Source organism: Salvia splendens, chromosome 1, assembly GCF_004379255.2.
Source record: "Salvia splendens isolate huo1 chromosome 1, SspV2, whole genome shotgun sequence".
Classification (NCBI taxonomy): Eukaryota; Viridiplantae; Streptophyta; class Magnoliopsida; order Lamiales; family Lamiaceae; genus Salvia; species Salvia splendens.
Window position 1 is genome coordinate 37,904,750 of NC_056032.1, and position 20,729 is coordinate 37,925,478.

Below are 20,729 nucleotides of genomic sequence, written 5' to 3' on the forward strand. Positions count from 1 at the left end.
CTGCTCCTCCGTTGCCAACTGCGTTACGCCCCTAGGGCTAAAAGAGAAGCTTTGATAGTTTAACCAATTGAAGGACACGCCAATTTGGGTTAAAACTTAAATAGTGTTTGTATTTGGGATTTTTGCTTCATATGATTCAGACATGATAAAAATATTGATCGACAATAATAACCCTTATTTAATTGATATTGTAAATTCAAAATTTCAGGAGAGTTTTTGTGGCTGGGGATATAATTGGAATTGTCATATGAGGAGAAATTATTAACTCAATATATAGGTCCAAATACACCAATACACATAAACTTATGTTTATATTGACATGGAATTAAATTTCAAATTAGTGAATTATGTTTCATATTTCTCATAATTAAATAATTAGGAATTAAATTATTTCCTGAGTCCCTAAACCCCTTATTTTGTCGTTAATAATTAAAAATCAAATTATACAAATTAATGAATTTGACAATTAAATTACCAGTATTTGCTCCGACATTTAATGTACGAATATTCGCCCTTTTACTTCGTCAACATTCTTTCATATTCCTTCTCAGTTTCAACTATATTTGTTAGTTGCAATTTTCATCTACACGAATACAGAAAAATTAGATCAATTTTGAAACCCTAAGACTCAATTTCGCAAATTACAAACTAAGATTGCTTAACAAATCAGCAGCATGAGGAGGGTGTTCGGAGTGAAGAAGGATAAGGAACCGCCGCCGTCCGTTCAAGATGCATCTGATCGGGTTTGAAATTCAACTGATTCAATTTGCATTTCGTCTTGTTATTGGATTAAAAATGCTGTCTGCATTTCGTGGAGAGAGAGATCGTGGTTAGGGAATAGGACGGGAGTTGTTTCAGATGTTCTGTAATGGTATAAGCAACCACAAAAGTTTTGGGTATTAACGAGGGGTGATAGATTGAACTCACCCAATTCGGTAAACATACAAGTGAAAAAATAGATATGTTTGCTGATCTGCCATTTTGCAGTCCATCTCCAGTAATCAGTTTTGTTCTGGTTTGCTATTGTCCCTTTCCCCTTCACTTCCCTATTTTTTTTTCTTCTTCCCACTTCCCTATTATAAAAGGGAAGTTTTACCAGCCACTTCCTTAATCCTCCTCTCTTCCCATTATCCAAATGGCTTTGCTGAATCACTGTATTTTCACTTGTATGTTGTTAATACCTCTATGATCTAGTTTATACATACATTAGAAGCTTCTTGTCATTGTCGCTGTTTTCTATGCCATTTGAGTTGTTAAATCGTATGCATAGTTAACAATTTTTTCAATTTCAGATAAATAAAAGAGGTGAAAATGTTGATGAAAAGATACAAAAACTTGATGCTGAGTTAGTGAGATACAAAGAGCAGATCAAGAAGACGCGACCAGGTCCAGCACAGGAAGCTGTTAAGGCTAGAGCCATGAGGGTTCTCAAGCAAAAAAAAATGTTTGTTGCTTCTGTTTTGTTCTTGAATAATTGAATCTTAATCCAAGTTGGTATTGCATGAAATCTTGGCCTTGGTGACCGCATGAGTGGTTTTGTAGACACTCCTACCCAATGAGTAGGGAATTCTTTTAGCATATTAACTAGTCCAGGTTTTGCAAGTTTAGTTTTAATGTGTTCAGAGGGTTGGAATGTTGCCATAATCATCTTTCTTAAATTGGGCAGGTATGAAGGTCAGCGTGATATGCTATACAATCAGACATTCAACCTTGATCAAGTTTCATTTGCTGCTGAAGGAATCAAAGATGCTCAACAAACAGTATGTGCTTGAGATGTTGCTTTCTTCTCTGTCATGAACTCATCTATCTCTTTTTTGTTTCCTGATCTTTTGACTGGACATAGATGAGAGCATCTTATGGGGACCTATCAATTTTAATTTCTAGTGATTTTATGTATCCTCAATCTATTGCATGATTATGAGCTTTCGAGTAGTTGTAATTTTGTAGGACGACGCTTTGAGATGTATTAAAACTGTTAATCAGAATGCTTTTCCTATTGCTCAAGACATCTCTTTTAAACTGAGGACCAAAAAACAAGATCATTTCGTTCCATTTTTAGTAAAATAGTTAAGAATATCCAATAGTAATGAAAAAGAGGGTTACGGGGATCCATAAATGATATATGCTGTTCAGGCCGATCTATAGGTGCAAAAATAGCTAGGTATCTACTAGCATGCATGTCAAAGAGATTTTCTTCTATTTATATTCATAACAATTAGATTAAAACATGCTTCCCAGGAAAGTTAGAATGTTTTTATATGACATTTACTGTGTAATACAGATGAGACCTATTGCCTATATCTGTTGTGTGATGTTTTGTGACTGACTTAGGTCATATAGTTGCATAGGCTTCTCTATATGTCTCCTTAAGTTGGATTTACTTCTTTGCTGCCCCTCTAGAATTTTATATATCTGTTCAGTTGTCTCATTAAGAACAGCACATAGGTCGGTTAGTCCATGACTAATCTTTTCACATTCGTTGCAGATGTCAGCTTTGAAGTTAGCCAACAAAGAGCTTAAGGGAATGATGAAGACTGTGAAAATCCAAGACATAGATGTTTGTTTCTTCAGTTATCTCATGTTTTTTTCTAGGAATATGTTGTTGATAATGATCTTGAAATAACCAGTGGATTTTATGCATACAGAGCTTACAAGATGAGATGATGGATCTTATGGATGTGAGCAATGAAATCCAAGAGTCTCTTGGTAGAAGCTATAATGTACCTGATGATATCGATGAGGACGATCTGATGGGTGGTAAGAATTAGATTCACTTGGAACTAACTATGTTTATTCAACTGATTTACCAGTCAAAATAATGATCCGCCAGGATTAGGAACTGACTTTCTTACTTTACTCTTGAACGTTCATATTACAGTTCAGTTCAGCTAGTATAGATGTCATTTGCTATTTTTAGTACTTCCATACACTACTCTTGTTGAGATCCTTTTATCTCGTCACGCAGAGCTCGATGCGCTGGAAGCAGACATGGGATTTGAAACTGAGAGTGATGGAGTACCTTCTTATCTTCAACCTGATAAGGATTCTGATCTAGATTCAGAACTAAACTTGCCGTCAGCACCAAGTGGATATGCTCCAAATCCAGCAGGCAGAGCAAATATGCAGGTAATTTACTCCTTGTAAGCCAAAGTGTTAAAAGGCCTTCTATAATTTTATATTATATCACTGGAACACTAATGCATACTTGAAATCATTTTTAGACATGCATTACATGGAATATTCTACAATGATCAAGAATACATTATTGTAGTGCTAAGTTTGTTTCCTTTCTTGGGTGCTGTAGTTTTATTTTGGAGATAGGGTTTTGTTGTTCATATTTTTGCTATGTTTGTATAGTGATGATTGGAAGTTCTCTGAACTGAGGAGTAACTCTTTAGTAATTTATTAGAAAATTTGTTCACAATATTCATCTAGAGATGAGGAAAAATGCTTTTTATGAGCAGAGATGCTCTTAATGAACGATTGCAGAATCTTGTGCATGATCATTTTGGGAATTGTTACTCCCTTATATGTTTGTATGTATATTAATCATGCTAGTTAAAACTGTTACTGCTCATCTGTAGATTTGCATTTTGAACTGTGGTGAAAATTACAGCTTCCCCGTGGATTTGATTCTATTCATGTGTTCGTGGTGCTTGTTCTGCCTAACTGTCTGATATAATGATTTGATGCTGACAGGGTGAGGATGAACTAGGTTTACCAGCTGTCCCTCGGGCTACCCTCCGAGGTTAAGATGGAGTAACAGTGCAATTCATGGACCTAGTAAACAAATGAATATTATGGCAAAAGTTTAATGTAAACAATACTATAGTCTGTGATTTCTTCTTGTATCTCAGACCAGGTAAAAAATAGTCGAGTGTCGGGTGCATACGATGTTGATAGCCATGTGATTCTTTATCCTCCTTATGGTGCTTGAACCCGAACCCGAACCCAAACCCAAAGTTGGATTTTGTATAGATTCTCTTGTTGGTCTCTCCGATTAGCAGATTGTTCTGGGCTTCGTACGACTTATTTGCTTGTTCTAAATTTTAAACCTTGACATAGCTCATGATTTGGATTTTGGGGTTATGTACATAGCTCAGGATTAGGGGTTATGTTTTTAGAAGTGATAATCGCCTTATCCTATCTATCTATCTATCTATCTATCTATAGTTTTCAAGGTTTTACCAAAATGAGTTATAAGCTCTAGTCCTCTGTCCCTTAAAATACTTCACATTTTTAAGTGAAAACATCAAATGGATTTGTACAGTTATCAACACTTTTTTTTTAACCGAACACTAGCTTTGTATAATGCCCACTTAAATATAATGGTGACACAGGATTGTCCAGATTTGGCTGCACATGGATACACCATAATAAGGAACCTAGAATGCATCTGTTAATTCTGTTTGTCGACACAAATTGAAAGATAAACTTATGCATATCATGATCATAAATGTAGGGAATTAGAAAAGTGACAAGATTCCAAAGGGTGCAAATATCGATCCGTTAGGTTCGTATTCTTTGCTAACCATCAAAACTAGTCCTACCCAAAATCGTAAATGTCATCTCAGCCGCTGCAGAGTCGAAAACCAAAGTGATGAGCATGAGGATGAAAAGACACCCTTGTTTCTTTTAGTTTAGATTCAGTTTTTGTATATCTAACATGTCCCAGATGGCACTATCACCGGAGCGTGGCCTGCTGTGGAACTTGTTCGTATCAGTGGAAACGGCTAAACCAGTTCTCAACCTGTCTACCTCTATCCTTAGGGTTATGTATTCATCTGCAGAAACCAGAAACGCAACGTTAATAATATATATATGCATTTAACTGAAATTATAGAAGAACATGGCATGGATCAACAAATTCTTAATCATTGCGTCGCAAACCAAAAGCTCCATACTAATCAAAGTTTTTGGTGTGCAGCTCTATCAAATCTCTTAACCTTGTTTAAGAATTTAGGTGAAAGAAAGACTCGAGCATTTCCCACACTTGAATGCAATAATATCAAATTTGTTGCACTTTTAGGATTTTCACGAGTAGAGTCTCCTGTGAAACGTTTAGATTGACAAAGCACAGACATGTTATAGTTCAGCAATAATTCGTTTATTCCTCAATCAAGAAAATCTCCGAAGGGTATATAGTAGGTATCTTTTCATCGTAGCTGGAATGGAATGAGAGATATTTTTATCGGGATATGATATAAATATTTAAAAACATCATAAGATACTTACTATCTACACTGAATTTCTTCTGATTCATTCTAAATAGTTGCTGCTTCAACCAGTTATTCTCCAAGGACAAAGCAGCATGCTGCTGGAATAAGGAAGCCACACTAACAGCCAATTCGGACCCAACATTCTGCAACAGGAACCTGAGATCAAATCGCAACGAAAAGAACAAAACAAATACTAACAAGCCGCTAAAAGTAAAGCTACAAATAGATGATATAGAAAAAAGCAGTTATAGCGAAATATTTATATGCATAAGGTCATTGCGAAAAATACTGGTTTAAGATCTTGCTTGAAGTTATGCATGCTTCCATTGTAACCACGTCATCATAAGGAATATCACATGTTAGGTCATAACATACATGCATAAAGCCAAGAGAGAAATGCTGGTTTTTATACTCCAGCTAAATATTGTGTTTTGAATTACATACCTTTCTAGAAATCATAAAATTAGGCAGTATACCAAAATATATAAAATTATCCTAATATTTTGAAGAATTATTTGATATAAATGGTTTCAAATTTAGGTCATAAATGGATATGCATAAACTCAAATAGGCCTCTATAACAAAACGCAATGCACATTAACTACTGGCCACATAAATCTGCAGAAGATGACTACTATCAATAGAAAAAGAAAATGAAAATTCTTCGTTGTGACTTTGCACCTGAAGATAATTAGCGGTCCTTTCTAGCTCAGAAATATATTGAACCTTTCGGGCTCTAGTCTTCTGCCCAGGGTGACTGCATATAACATGACGATGTATACCATAAGGAAAAATCTTTGCATAAAAGAAAAATGGCTACACCTCTGAATTCTTTCATGCAAACTATGTTAACACATATATGAATGGAATACAAAAAGATGTAAGATTTAAGAGAAGGATATAAAATAGTAGAAACAAAATGATGGAACTAGCAATAGCATGCAGAATCTCTATGTAGTTTCAGCAGTTTGCAGCAAAGACTGGCCATGATAGACTACTAATATCTTTCTAGTGATTACGCTTACAACCTACTCCACCCAATCCTTAAATTAAGATGTCATGAGATTTACGAGAAATCGAATAATCTGATTATGTTCAGTATTACTTCTTCAAATTATTCCCAATCTCTTCAAAAAAATCCTAATCTCCAATGTAAAGTCAAATACTAATATGTATTCCCCAATACAATTCTCTCCAAAATGATATCGCCAAACATTTCCGAACACAACGCAATAGACATTCAATGATTTTCTTGGTTGCTTGGATCCCTAACCACTAGACTTGGCCTTACCCGATGTAAACCAAAGATTATTTGATATTAACAGTTGACAAAGCAGTAAAAGCCATGATTTTATGAGACCTTCAATAAAATGTTATCCTTCCTAGAAACAAAAGGTAGATTAACTTTCATGATGCAGGTAGGATAGCATAACTCAGGTGGGCACAGCCAAAGACTATATTATCAAAGAAAAGTTGCAGCAATTAAAAACCATCGTGTAAAAAACTTGAAACTTTGACAGCTTCAAATTAATGAATCCAGGAAGTAACGTTAAATCTAGCCGTCACAAGTGAACTATATTGGAACGGTTATAAAATGTTAAGCAGCAAATAATAAGACGAAAGAAATGACGTATTTAAAAAGAAGAAAAAAAATGTATCAAAGTAGGGTCTACCTCCACTTCCTGTTGGAACTGATCTCATCAGCTGAAGCATGTATATCACTATATGAGTCCGATTGTACTCCAGAGACAGAGCAATATCCATCCGAATTCTGCAGAGAATGTTGCTCAGCATATTCGGAAAATGCTGATGCAATATCATTTTCAGGGATGTCTAACATGTTTCTCCTTCGAGGTGAATTAGGGCCATAGATACCAGACGACCCTAATTTATCATTAGGCTCACCAGACCCCGTAGATTCCTTCTCACTAAGTTGATCTAGATCTGGTAATGAACTTTCGGATTCCAAATCTAAATCTAAATCACTCAACAGATCGTTTAGCCAAGGTGGTGGCTCCTCGAATAGGAAGCTCTCGGAGGTGGATTTGCATTGTCCATTTTGCCTGGAATGTAACTCAATATCGTTGCTTGAGAATGGGGACATTGATGCATTAACTTGGGGAGCTACAGTTTTCTTCTGGAGAGGGCAGCGAGGAGGGAGCTGAGCATGCCTTGACATAGTGACGTTGCGCTTACTTTCTGCATAACATCATGATTTTATTTTCTAATGTGAGTTTCTCTAGCCCTAAAACATCAAGAACATGATATAATATTGTCGAGACAGCATGTGGTTGATATTAACCAGTGTGTAAACAATCAAGTTAAGCAGACTTTAGAAAACGAAACTGGATGGCGTTGAGCAATATCAATCAAAATCTTACAGGTGAGGAAAACTATAGTCTTGATGAACCTTGGTGAAGGACTCAGCCAAGAGATAAATGTACACAGTAACACAGGCATGCAAGAACTACAGAATTAAGGTCTTTTCTTAACTGAAACTTGTGTAAGAAACTACTAACAAAAATACAAGCCCCTAACAGAATATCTTCTTTCAATACTTGCTATTTAAAATTAGGAATTACCACAAAGATGGCATCAATTGATTAAAATTCAACAACAGCTTCAAGAAAACAACAACACTTAAAGACTACAACTTTCTCAAGTAGACATTTTAACCATATTTTCCCTCAAACAAACGCTATTTGGACATATCTGAAATTAAATGAAACAGTAGACAGAAACCTCAAACGCATACATAAGGAGAATTGGTAAATAAAAAAAAGGAGAAAGATACCTTTTACAAATTCCGGGCTTCAGAAAAGTTGTTGATCACAAGAAAAAAAACGTGTTCAGTGAAGAGCTAATCTGCAGAAAGATGGAGAAGAAATATGCAATTTAGGAAGCGGCATTATAGAAAATCAGAGGAAAAAAATAAAGAGAAGGGACGTATTGTACGGAGAAGAGGTGAAGAGCTCAGCTATTGTATGTTGGTGATGAGTGTCACCATCGCTGAATTTTTGAAACACGAAACGGGTCTATTTATGAACCGATCTGAGAGTGAAAGAGAGATAATGTTGAATATTCTTTATTATTAAGATGGAACTGAAATCTACATGCGATTTTTTTCCAAATCACCGCAATTGTCCTTAATTACATCGTGCGTTGATATATACACATGGTACATCTTTACTAGGGGATATTTAAGGTAACATTTTATAGTTGGAAACTTGATTTATTTTTATTATTATTCTTTATAGAGTGGCCAAACACGACTTAGATCTGTGTTTGGCCCTGCTAGAAAACGGGAGGAAGCAATGGGGTGGAGGCGAGTGGGGTGGCGGGTGGAGACGACAACAGCTACGACGGTGGAGGGGATTAGGGTAGGAGATGTTATAGCTGATCTCTCCTGTGGAGAGGGAAGGAGGTGGCGGTGGATGCTGGAAGGAGACGACAATGGGAATACGAGCAAATAGATGAGGAGTAGGGGAATGGGGATGTGCATATGCGTATAGAAGTCTTTGTCTTCGTTATAAGATCGATTTTGTGGATCATTTATAGTAAACGGGGGATAACGATTAAAATAATAAGTGTAAATAATTCAGATATTTCTCTTATATATCAGTTAGATGGATGAGGAAACGACAGTGGGGTGAGGAGTAAGGAGATGGGAAGTAAGGGAATGAGGATGTGTGCATCGGTTCACGTATAAAAGTCTTTGTCTTCTTTATAGATCGATATGTAGATCATTTATAGTAAACACGGAATAATGATTAAAATAACAAGTGTAAATAAATTAGATATTTCTTTTACATATTAGTGATTAAAATAGTTTTTATAGTCTCTTTGATTATTGAATGAATTACATAAATGGTCTATGAACTATGATATTTACACATTCACGGTAGCGGTCTCTTGAAAATATATCATGAGAATTTCATAAACTCTGAGCTTTGCATTTTCAATTTTAGGAAAAACTGCCTTCTTAGCCATAATGGGCATTTTGGTACATTTCCACATTTCAAATAAATAGTCCTTCCATCTACAAAATAATGTCCATATTTCCCATATCTAGTCATCCATAATTTAAAGTCTTATTTGTTTTTTATTTTTTTTTTTCGTTTTTGATAAGTGGATCTCAATACTACACTAACTTATTACACTCACATTTTACTATAAAATTAGAAATTGTCTACATTATTCTATCTCTTACTTTACTAAATATCGTTTTCCCAAAACAAGTGCTTAAAAGAAGCATCTCACTTATGGTGGGACGAAGAGAGTATATAATTTTTTTTCACCAACTTTTCTTCACATTTTTTAAATCCTTACTGGATTAAAATGAAACTTTAAATCATTAACCGGAGGAGTAACATATTGAAAAATAGCATACCCGCGGTACAAAATGGAAATGTGCTTTATCACTATTAATAAATCAAGATTTTGCGTATATATTATTATGTCTTTCATCTTAATATAGTAATGCACAATAAAAGCTATGTTTTCTTTTATATAACAAAAATTATTCAATTAGATTGAATTATGTAATATTATATATTATGGTGAAAGGCATATTAGTGCATATCACATACACAATCTAATTTTATTAATAGTAATAATGCATAATCTTGATTTTGCAATACTAGTATCTGTTGTGATATTTATATCTGTGTACACATTGCAGATTTTTAAGGATTTCTGAAGATACTTTTTCTAGAGCCACGAACGAGCAAGTATCAAAATTTATAGACTATTTATGTAATTCACTCTTTGTTATGAAAACACTAAAAGCCACTAATACTTTTTTTAAGATATGGAAATATCGAATTTGAATCTAGTGATTTGAAAATAAATTTGGGCTCTTAGAAATTAGAATGTTATTGAGTTTACAACTACTGATAATAATAGAAGTGTTTGGTGGAGCTTCACCACCCCAACCAATTTTATTTACCCTTGTATCAAGAACTATTTAGTAAAGCGTAGATATCAATTAAATAAAATAATCTTGGGAACCCTATGTTCCACTACAACAATGAGTAAATTTTCATACTTATTGACTAACTAGTTGGCTCAATAACTTATTGTCGGATCATACCAATTGCAAATAATTAGTTGTGGCTCATGTTTTTAAAATCACTACATTCAAATTCAATACTCTCTTTCTCGGTCACTACTTTGTCACTCAAATATGATTTAATGATTTTGATTTGTTAACCATCAATACTTTACTACTATTATTTATAGTCTAATGACACTAGCTTATCTTTATGATCTTAGTATTTATACTAATTTTGGCTAAATTATACATTAGGATCCAAATAATTTTAATTAATGTTTGACAAAAAAATGTTTTTAGCTATTGAAAACATAACAAATAACACTAAAAAAATGGTGGTTTACCCAGTGGGCAATTCCTCGGTAATTATCGATGCCAAACAATGTTACCGACGACGAATTTGTCCCATGGAATGACAATGACAGTAGTCCGTCACCAAAAAAATTAATGATGAAAATTTTTCTTCAGTGATCCATCGGTAATTAACTGACGGAAAAGTGAGAATTTCGGATGTTAAAATTGAAAAATTAGATAGGTATTTTCTTACTTTTATCGGCCTATATAAATGGCTTTTATTGTATTTTTGTAACCACTTAGTAAAAATGTATCCCATTAATAAAAAAACTCTCTCATTTCGTTCTCTCTCCTCTTCAAGCTTTTCATCTGCATTTTCCCTTCATTCTCCTTCGATGGAGATTTATCCATCATCTTCTTCTCCATTTTTCACATGGTATCAGAGCGCAAATCCGCTGCGTGCCTCTGATTACCTCTATCTCTTCTCTTTTTTTTATTTGATTTCCAGCTAGGTTTTGTGATTTTTGTTTTGTGAGAATGTTTCTGCTTTCTGGAGTGTTTATTGATAAGTCGTATTCTAGGCCTTGGTTATTGGTCAGTATGATGTGCATAATTGGATTATATCTGCAAAACAGTTGCTTAAGTGTGCAGGATGAGTGTTCTAGCCAGTAGGCAAAGCTTCGAATACTTCAGGTGAAAAGGGCGTCAGAACGATTACATACTGACCAGGATGCATGCAAAAAAATATGGCTCGAGATGGAGAAGAAGGATAGTTGGGGCTGGTCAACCGCAATTAAGGGCAGAGAAGTCATTTCGCAATGAGGTTTTACCCTAAAATCAAGGGCAAGCCTCCCTATAAAAGGAAGCCACTTGGAGAGATAAAAAGAATCATCATCATCCACTCTTAGGTAGAAATCTCTCGGGAGTTCAGTTCTTCAGTCCAGTCCAGAGTCTCATTCCTCGCCATAGCCATGATCACCTGAGTTCCAGAAACCTCCGGAGTTCCAGACGTTCTCTTTCCAGTCAGTACGATTGTAGTTAGCAGTTCCATCGCCCGGAGTGGCAAAAACAATCTTTATTTGCTTTCTAGTTAATCTTGTTTGTTTTCTCTACGTTGGATCTTTCGCATTTCTAGTATTTTGCTTATTTTGAAGTCTTGGTTGTGATCCAAACGTTTTCTAAATGCTATGAAGTTGTTTCGTTTCGGTTGTATCGTTGTTCTTTCTTCTTTCTGCCTAGTTAGCGTAGATCTAGCATTTTCGGTTGTCTCTAGTGTTAAATCGCATATTTCAGTTTAGTAGTTAATTTCTCTAAGTTAGCTGGTTGTTTACTGTTTGATCGCGTTTGAAGATTGTTACATGTGAAGCTCAGTTTACGTGATTCGTACCACCTTGCATGTTGGCCGGTAGACGAAGTTTCATTTTCAGTGTTTGAGTTAGAGTTGGAATTTTGGTAGTATATCTGTGTTCTGAAGCTGTTAATCTGTGTTTTCATGGCGTTGAATCTGGTTGGTGATCTGATTATTTTCATGTTGAAGAAGATGACATCTCCATCAAGTTTTGGGACCACTTTGCTTTTTAGTTGCTTTTTACTTTTGTCATTCACTTTTTAGCTTGTACCCTACAGATCTGTCAGCCCAGTCACCATAACTACCACTTATTCTCTGACCTTCAGTTTAGTCTTTTATAGAAACCCAATACTTTTCACATATTTTTTATGTTACACCCCATAAACCAATTTCCACGTACGCAACCACATGTCGACCACCCTTCACCCGTCCTAGTCAGTAGAGTACCATCTTAATTTCCCATCTAGGTAGAAACTCAACCCAAGCGTGGTAGCTAACCAAACCTTCCAGAATATCACCACAATCACTCCAAATCGTCACCATCTCTGTGGGATTCGACCCCTACCTTCACTATACTACCCAGTAGAAGAGGGTTGAGGAATTATTGATACTAGGTTGAGGATTAGCTGGGGCTTGTTTTATCCTGATCAGTAGGATACACCTGGGCTTGAACGACACATGACACAAACCTGCTCTTTCATTCATCAAGCGGTTTTGTTGTTCTCTGCTGCAGTTTTACCGATGAAAATCACCAGGTTCAATCCTCTTTTTGATCTTTTTGTTTCCGATCTGTTTTTTTTCAATTCCGATTTTTAATCGGTTCTCTCGTTTGAAATTCTCATATCAATCTCTGTTTCTGGTTTTATTCACCGAGTATCGGTGAATCTATCTCTTTTGTTTGTGAATCTCTGTATTCAGTTTTTGATCTGTGAATCAGTTTGTATTCTCTCCGATTAAAATCGGTTGAGTGTTTCGGTTTGAGAATATGTTTTCTCAAATTTGTTGTTGAATCTGAATATGTTTTCAGATTTATCTCTGGTTTTTCGATTGTATGTCGGATGTTTGTTTTGTTGATTCACCGATTGTTTGGTTGGATCTATTTCAAGCCTGGTTCGTGGATGTTTGAAATGTGTTTTTGATCTCCATTGAGAAGTTCGCATCACAGTCGAATTTGTTGTTGTTTTTGCCGAGGAGAAAGACTTTCTATCCTATGCTTTGATGCGGCGCTGTTCGTAGTCAATCGGTGTTGCGATAAAGATAGAATTAGAATTATTTTTTGGAGAAACATGGTTTGAGGCTGAGAGTTGCTGAGTTGTGGCATCTTTGGAGCCAATTGATTCTTCATTGAAGCTTGTCGAGTTCTGCTATAGCTTCATCAAAGGCTTGTTTTGCAAGGTGGCAGGCCTCTCAGGGGAATTCAAGATCTCATAGTAGAAAACATAGAAGTTAAGGGCCAAACCAAGCCTAATGGGATGTGTAGGAGCAAGGTCAGTGGAAGCAGCACTAGTGGCAGCTTTGTATGCCTTGAGTGACTGGTCTGCTGCCTCTTTACGATCATTTGTACCCTTGAATTCAGCTGGATAGCGTCAGTTCAACATCCAATCTCGCAACTTGTTTCATTGCTTCCACCATTTCATCGTATCTCTCAGCTTGCTCAGCAAGCCTGGCCAAGTAAACTTGCTACTCTCTGTGCAGCAAGCAGCAGGAGACAATTGCTTGAGCTAGACTGCAGTCTAATAGATGATTGGGGGATTAGAAGTTGTTGCATGGTTTGAGTGGTGATCTTGGATGTACTCGATGCTAGTGAATGCTGTGAGGCATCAAGGTTTTACCATAATTCCAGCTGCAATGTGATGGTTTGCAAATGCTCAAGATGGTTTTTTTCGAAGATGGAGTTAGAATAGTTAGAATAAGATTGAGACGCTATTTTCTTTTTGTATTGAGATTTTTTTTGTCAAGATGGTTGCATTTGATATGCTTCCATCTTGAGGGAGTCAGTTAAAATTGAAAAATAAGATATGTATTTTCTTACTTTTATTAGCCTATATAAAAGGCTTTTATTGTATTTTTGTAACCACTTAGTAAAAATGTAGCCCATTAATGAAAAACTCTCTAATTTCGTTCTCTTTCTTTTTCAAGCTTTTCATCTGCATTTTTCCTTCATTCTCCTTCGACGGAGATTTATCCATCATCTTCTTCTCCATTTTTCACATCGGATGAAATTTCCATCCATAAAATTTTTGTTTTATAGAGTTATAATATGCGTGAATTTCAACATTTACGTGTAAAACATGTAATACTAATAAAACTCACAAATAAATATTACAACTTAACGATATTTGTTTCCTATGTGACGAAATGGTATTACTACAATATATTACTCCGTAACTATCACACCGTTGGCCAAATTAATATTCATTTTAATGTAAATCTCATCGCATAAATAACATCTTGCATAACCCATATTTACTACTCAAACTAAAATAGTAAAAGTATAATAAATAGTAGTATAGTATATTTTTCAGAATGTATAAAGTGCTAATTAAGAGTCTTAACATAGGAGTAGTATTTTTGTTTTGAGCTGTCACCATTTATGTGTATCACAATCTTGTTTGGGTACAAATTGTACAGCCGTTCAACGAATGCAAAGTAGTATAGTTCAAACTTTTAAAACTATTTAGTATTTTCTCTTATTTATCGATTATTATAAATAAGTGTATCCATTCTCTTATTTATCGATTATTATTAAATAATAATATATTAGGCCATCCGCAATGGCGCCTAGCGCACCGCCTAGCCGAGCGCCGGCGCTAGGCGGTCCACTAGGCGGTCCATTGCAACCGCCCAGCGGATTTCGGAATTAAGAGCATCTCCAATAGCACTGGACGTCAAATAGCCATCAAATAGCCTTCACACTGCCACATCATCAGCACTACAATTCTCCTGCCACATCAACTGGACATCAAATAGCCCTCACATAGCCTTCACACTACCTATCCACATCACTAATAACAATTATATAATTTAATTTACACTCGTATCAACATACGGAATTTAATTTACGAGACAAATACGGAAAATTCGAATAATATTATTAAAATTTAAAAAGTACATTAATTTTAAAAAAAGTACAATAATTTAAAAAAAGTACAATATTTCTATATGGAAACATAAAACATTCAAGGATGTCTCTATAAAAGAGAGACAACCTAGAATGATTTTTGTCCCACATCGAATGTGAAACATAAAACATTCAAGGATGTCTCTATAAAAGAGAGACTACCTAGAGTGGTTTTTGTCCCACATCGAATGTGGAACATAAAACATTCAAGGATGTCTCTATAAAAGAGAGACAACCTAGAATGATTTTTGTCCCACATCGAATGTGAAACATAAAACATTCAAGGATGTCTCTATAAAAGAGAGACAACCTAGAATGATTTTTGTCCCACATCGAATGTGAAACATAAAACATTTAAGGATGTCTCTATAAAAGAGAGACTACCTAGAGTGGTTTTTGTCCCACATCGAATGTGGAACATAAAACATTCAAGGATGTCTCTATAAAAGAGAGACAACCTAGAATGATTTTTGTCCCACATCGAATGTGAAACATAAAACATTCAAGGATGTCTCTATAAAAGAGAGACTACCTAGAGTGGTTTTTGTCCCACATCGAATGTGGAACATAAAACATTCAAGGATGTCTCTATAAAAGAGAGACAACCTAGAATGATTTTTATCCCACATCGAATGTGAAACATAAAACATTCAAGGATGTCTCTATAAAAGAGAGACTACCTAGAGTGGTTTTTGTCCCACATCGAATGTGGAACATAAAACATTCAAGGATGTCTCTATAAAAGAAACACAACCTAGAATGGTTTCATAATTCGCAAGCCCATTAAATATATATGGCTATTACGAATTTCTTGTATAAATTTATTTGTAAAAATTGTTTTTAAATATTAAAAACAATTTTCATAAATAAATAGTATTTTTTAAATTTTTTTTAAATTCGAATTTTTAAAATTCGAATTAAAAAAAATTAAAAATTTGACGCCGGTTTGACACCGATCCGGGGCCTACAATGGCGCCCGTGAGGATAGGCGTCGGAACCGGCGTCAGCGCGATAATCGGCATGGCGACGCCGATTTCGCCGACGCCGGTTCCAATGGTTCGGCGTCAAACCGGCGTCGGCGAAAAATCGGCGTCGCGGTGGTGACGCCGGTTATTGGAGATGCTCTAAAAACCGCCGAGCGCTCGGCGGTTTCACGACGCTGGGCGATCCGCTCGGCGCTATTGCAGCGCTCCGGATCGCCGAGCGCATCGCCCAGCCGATTTTTTAATTTTTTTTTATTTAATGTTTTTTTATGAAACCCATTCTTGGTTGTTTCTCTTTTATAGAGACATCCGTAACAAACTCATTCTTGGTTGTTTCTCTTTTATAGAGACATCCGTAACAAACTCATTCTTGGTTGTTTCTCTTTTATAGAGACATCCGTAACAAACTCATTCTTGGTTGTTTCTCTTTTATAGAGACATCCTTGAATGTTTTATGTTCCACTTTCGATGTGGGACAAACTCATTCTTGGTTGTTTCTCTTTTATAGAGACATCCTTGAATGTTTTATGTTCCACTTTCGATGTGGGACAAACTCATTCTTGGTTGTTTCTCTTTTATAGAGACACCTTGAATGTTTTATGTTCCACTTTCAATGTGGGACAAACTCATTCTTGGTTGTTTCTCTTTTATAGAGACATCCTTGAATGTTTTATATTCCACTTTCGATGTGAGACAAACTCATTCTTGGTTGTTTCTCTTTTATAGAGACATCCTTGAATGTTTTATGTTCCACTTTCGATGTGGGACAAACTCATTCTTGGTTGTTTCTCTTTTGTAGAGACATTCTTGAATGTTTTATATTCCACTTTCGATGTGGGACAAACTCATTAATGAGGATGTTGTAATGTTATTTTAATTTTAATGAAGTGTATTTTTTAATTAATGTACTTTTTAAAATTTTAATATTATTATTGAATTTTCCCGTATGTGTGTGGTAAATTTAATTCCGTATTTTGTGTGATTGTTAATTATTTGTTTTATACTATAATTTTGAGTGATGTGGCTAGGCTATGGCTAGGCTATGGCTGTGCTATTTGCTTGTTTTGATGATGTGGCAGGAGGATTTTTAGTGTTGATGATGTGACAGAAGAAGTTTGTGGCTAGACTATTACTGGGCTATTCCTATTATGGATGACTAATACAATTGGTCGATTTAAGAATTAATTTCCAATGAAATGACACAAGTTGATGGGAACAACTTGTTGAAATTATTGGTCATGTAACTAACATTAACATAGTAGTGGATTGCGCACAAAATTCCGACGATTTTTCGATTAATTTATGGTGAAGCCATTCCCATCCAACTGATTTCCGTATACATTTCATAATTGTAGTTTATGGCTTGTCATCTCCCAAACTATCTTTGTCGTTTTCTTTTTTCTCACTCAAATCCAACAAAACAAATACTACTATCATTCAACACAAAATTCCGACGATTTTTCGATTAATTTATGGTGAAGCCATTCCCATCCAACTGGTTTCCGTATACATTTCATAATTGTAGTTTATGGCTTGTCATCTTCCAAACTATATTTGTCGTTTTCTTTTTTCTCTCTCAAATCGAACAAAACAAATACTATCATTCAACAATAGAAGAGTAGTACTCAATATTATATTACATTCCTTAAGACTAAAGTCTCAATTTGGTCCTTAATATATTGCATTTTTTTTTATTTTGGTCTAAAATATTATCTTTTGAATTATTCGGTCCCTCACATTTGAAATCGGATCATATTTAGTCCAAAATGGACGGTTCCGTTAAAATGTAACAGTCAACGAAATTTAAATCAATTTTGACCGGATTAAGAGTTATAATTATGTTTTATTAAGGGCTAATATCTAATTAACCTAAAACTTAAAAATTAAAAAATATAAAATAATTTAAAATATAAAGCACGAAAATAAAAAATAAAATCAAAATGAAAGGTGAAATGCCAATCGACGCAGCGTCCATAGCTCCGCCGCCGCGACGACGGGGAGGGGATGGCGGAGGCCAGTGTCTGGGAGCAAGACGGCGGCGATTGGGGGAGTGACGGCTGCGGCCACCGCAGTGAAGCATGTTTGAGAGGAGGAGGAAGGCGTTGCACAGTCAACCAACTCCGAGTGAAAATTGAAAAGGTAAGCTTGAAGGAAGATGGGGGCAAGATTGGAGGAAGGCGTTGTACAAAAATACGGTCAGATTCTTTGTGAACGTTCGTACTTATAGTCTCTCTCTAGCTGTCTTGGACTGTTCGGCCCCAAGATTTTTCCAAGCGTGTTTTTAGTGTTTGTTTTTCGGTTTTTCCATTTTCTACTGTATTTGGGTGCTGTATTTAATGGCCTTCGCTCCAATTCTATTCATTCTTGATAAGCAAAGCAACGTCGCTCGTCCTATTTCCAGTGACTTTTTCTGCCTATTCGAAGCTTTAGTAAATTGGTTTATGCGATTCATCTCGGAATGTGTAGCCTTGATCCGTTTTTAATGGCTGTGTTTGCGTATGAAAATGAAATGATTATAAGAAATGGGGAATGATTGCTTTTGATTCATTTCAACTTCAATTTGATTGTTTTTCTCTCATTTTCATTTTGTAGGGATTTGTGTTTGAGCTGAGCGCAATTGAAACTTGGGGATTGACGGGTTCTGCCATTTTTCCTGATTCGAATCAATGAGATTTTTTTTTGCTGAAAAAAGTTCCTTTTTTTGTTTATCTTTTTATGGAAAAGGGATTAATTTGATTCTTCCTTTTTCCCTCTCGATCCCTCGTTTGATTTCAATTGAATTATGGTATTGAAAGTAGCTCCAGCAGCTTCACTGCGGTGGCCGCAGCCGTCACTCCCCCAATCGCCACCGTCTTGCTCCCAGACACTAGCCTCTGCCATCCCCTCCCCGTCGTCGCGGCGGCAGAGTTATGGACGCTGCGTCGATTGGAATTTCACATTTCATTTTGATTTTATTTTTTATTTTCATGTTTATATTTTAAATTTTTAAGTTTTAGGTTAATTAGATATTAGCCCTTAATAAAACATAATTATAACTCTTAATCCGGTCAAAATTGATTTAAATTTCGTTGACTGTTACATTTTAACGGAACCGTCCATTTCTGACTAAATGTGATCCGATTTCAAATGTGATGGACCGAATAATTCAAAAGATAATGTTTTGAACCAAAATAAAAAAACACAATATGTTAAGGACCAAATTGGGACTTTAGTCGTTCCTTAATAATAGAAATCATTAACTAGAAAAGGTTTTTTTTTTTATCTCTTTTATTTCAAAATTTACTTGAAGATGATCAGGCGTTATTATCATTACATAAACATATGTCGTACTTATAACTTTATCGATAGTATTTCAACCATTCAAAATTACTCTAATTTACTAAAATAAATAGAATGATTTTATATGCTACTACAACAATTAATTAGCTCATGCATAATATTTTAGGTGTTGAGCTTATAATTATTAGTACTCATTATTATATATTATCCAAAATATTATATGGCAAAATAATGCCAAAGAAGCAATGATCAATCAAATTCAACAGGTTGATTTGGTTTCTAAAGTTGGGCCAAAAGGAAAAATTACCTGCAAATATTGAGATTATGTGGGCCTAATTGTTGTGTTTAGTGGGCCTTGTTATAATTATTTCATTAAATTGAATGTGCACGTAATTAGAAACTCCCTTACCCACTTTAATAGGGGGAAAATATCGAATTTGGGTGAATTTAGAAAAACAAATATCTAAAGAGAACCTTTTTTTTCTTTATATAGCGGAGGAGAAAATCACCAGTGGTTGGGTTTCTAAAACATTGCGAGTACTATTAGGCTCCATTTGGTACACAAAATTAAAATTGAATAGAAATTGAAATTCTATTGAATTGAATGGGAAGGAATTCCAAACCCAATGTTTAGTAAAACTAGTATTAACACCCGAGCTATGCACGGGACATAAGAGTTCCAAATAATGAATATAAAATATAATAAATATATAGAAAATAAGAATTGAAAGCAATATGGAGATTTAAAAAAACAGAAATGTACTTATCTTGTCTCAATCAAAATGAAGAATTTACTACTCCCCAGTTAATGAAACATTTATGCAATTTTAATTTATAATCTAAGTGAAGTAAAAAAAATAAAATTAATGACAAAAATAAGATGTGTGACTAATGATCTAAGAGTATGAATTAATTAGAATAAGATATACAAATAAAGAAAATATGTGTGAGTAAAGATGTTTATTGAAAGTGCTATGCAAGTCATTAATCCAAATAAAAGGTAAATTAATATATAAATTTAATAGCTTAATTTATAAAAATTAATTTGAAAAAAATATATGGAATATTAAACATATCCACATTAAATATATGAATAATTTAAACCATACAAATTTAAAACTTCTTTGAGAAGTCAAGTTAGAAAATTTGTATTATCCAATAATCACATTTTAGTTGACTGTTTATTTTTTCTTTTAATTTCAGACCATAGCATAACTTCATATACATTGCCAAAGACTAAATGAATTTTTTATATTAGAAAGAATAAATTTCTTACTTCCCGCCACATATACGTATAAAAAGTAAATTACTACTATCACTTAAAATAACGATAATATTTTAGGCATCTTGTTTGTTTTGAATAATGTGAGAATTTACACTACTCTTTATATTAAGAAGTTATACAAACTTTATGTCACGCCCGCATTTCCTA

At 34.8% G+C, this 20,729-nt stretch overlaps 2 protein-coding genes across 2 annotated transcripts; one reads left to right on the plus strand and one right to left on the minus strand.

Moving 5' to 3' along the window:
• The first annotated feature begins 515 nt into the window (after positions 1-515).
• Positions 516-4,081, plus strand: LOC121799867 (vacuolar protein sorting-associated protein 60.1-like). Its single transcript, XM_042199380.1, has 7 exons — positions 516-743; positions 1,293-1,444; positions 1,667-1,760; positions 2,486-2,557; positions 2,646-2,757; positions 2,966-3,126; positions 3,700-4,081. Exons 1-7 carry the CDS (start codon positions 675-677, stop codon positions 3,751-3,753), a joined length of 714 nt encoding a protein of 237 aa, XP_042055314.1. The 5' UTR covers positions 516-674; the 3' UTR covers positions 3,754-4,081.
• A 341-nt stretch (positions 4,082-4,422) lies between these two features.
• Positions 4,423-8,262, minus strand: LOC121803421 (basic leucine zipper 19-like). The gene is made up of 6 exons (XM_042203092.1): positions 8,175-8,262; positions 8,014-8,084; positions 6,893-7,418; positions 5,901-5,976; positions 5,236-5,362; positions 4,423-4,784 (listed from the first exon to the last, which is right to left on the minus strand). The coding sequence occupies exons 3-6, from the start codon at positions 7,396-7,398 to the stop codon at positions 4,636-4,638; spliced, it is 858 nt and encodes a 285-aa protein (XP_042059026.1). The 5' UTR covers positions 7,399-7,418; positions 8,014-8,084; positions 8,175-8,262; the 3' UTR covers positions 4,423-4,635.
• Positions 8,263-20,729: the final 12,467 nt, after the last annotated feature.

Excerpts from the sequence above, each read along its gene's own strand:
- LOC121799867 (XM_042199380.1), top strand. The coding sequence starts at position 675 with ATGAGGAGGGTGTTCGGAGTGAAGAAGGATAAGGAACCGCCGCCGTCC. Across the intron at positions 1,445-1,666 it reads GTTCTCAAGCAAAAAAAAAT|GTATGAAGGTCAGCGTGATA; the intron begins GTTTGTTGCTTC and ends TAAATTGGGCAG. Across the intron at positions 2,758-2,965 it reads TGAGGACGATCTGATGGGTG|AGCTCGATGCGCTGGAAGCA; the intron begins GTAAGAATTAGA and ends CTCGTCACGCAG.
- LOC121803421 (XM_042203092.1), bottom strand. The coding sequence starts at position 7,398 with ATGTCAAGGCATGCTCAGCTCCCTCCTCGCTGCCCTCTCCAGAAGAAA. Across the intron at positions 5,363-5,900 it reads GGACCGCTAATTATCTTCAG|AATGTTGGGTCCGAATTGGC; the intron begins GTGCAAAGTCAC and ends TTCCTGTTGCAG. Across the intron at positions 4,785-5,235 it reads GAAGAAATTCAGTGTAGATA|ATGAATACATAACCCTAAGG; the intron begins GTAAGTATCTTA and ends TGGTTTCTGCAG.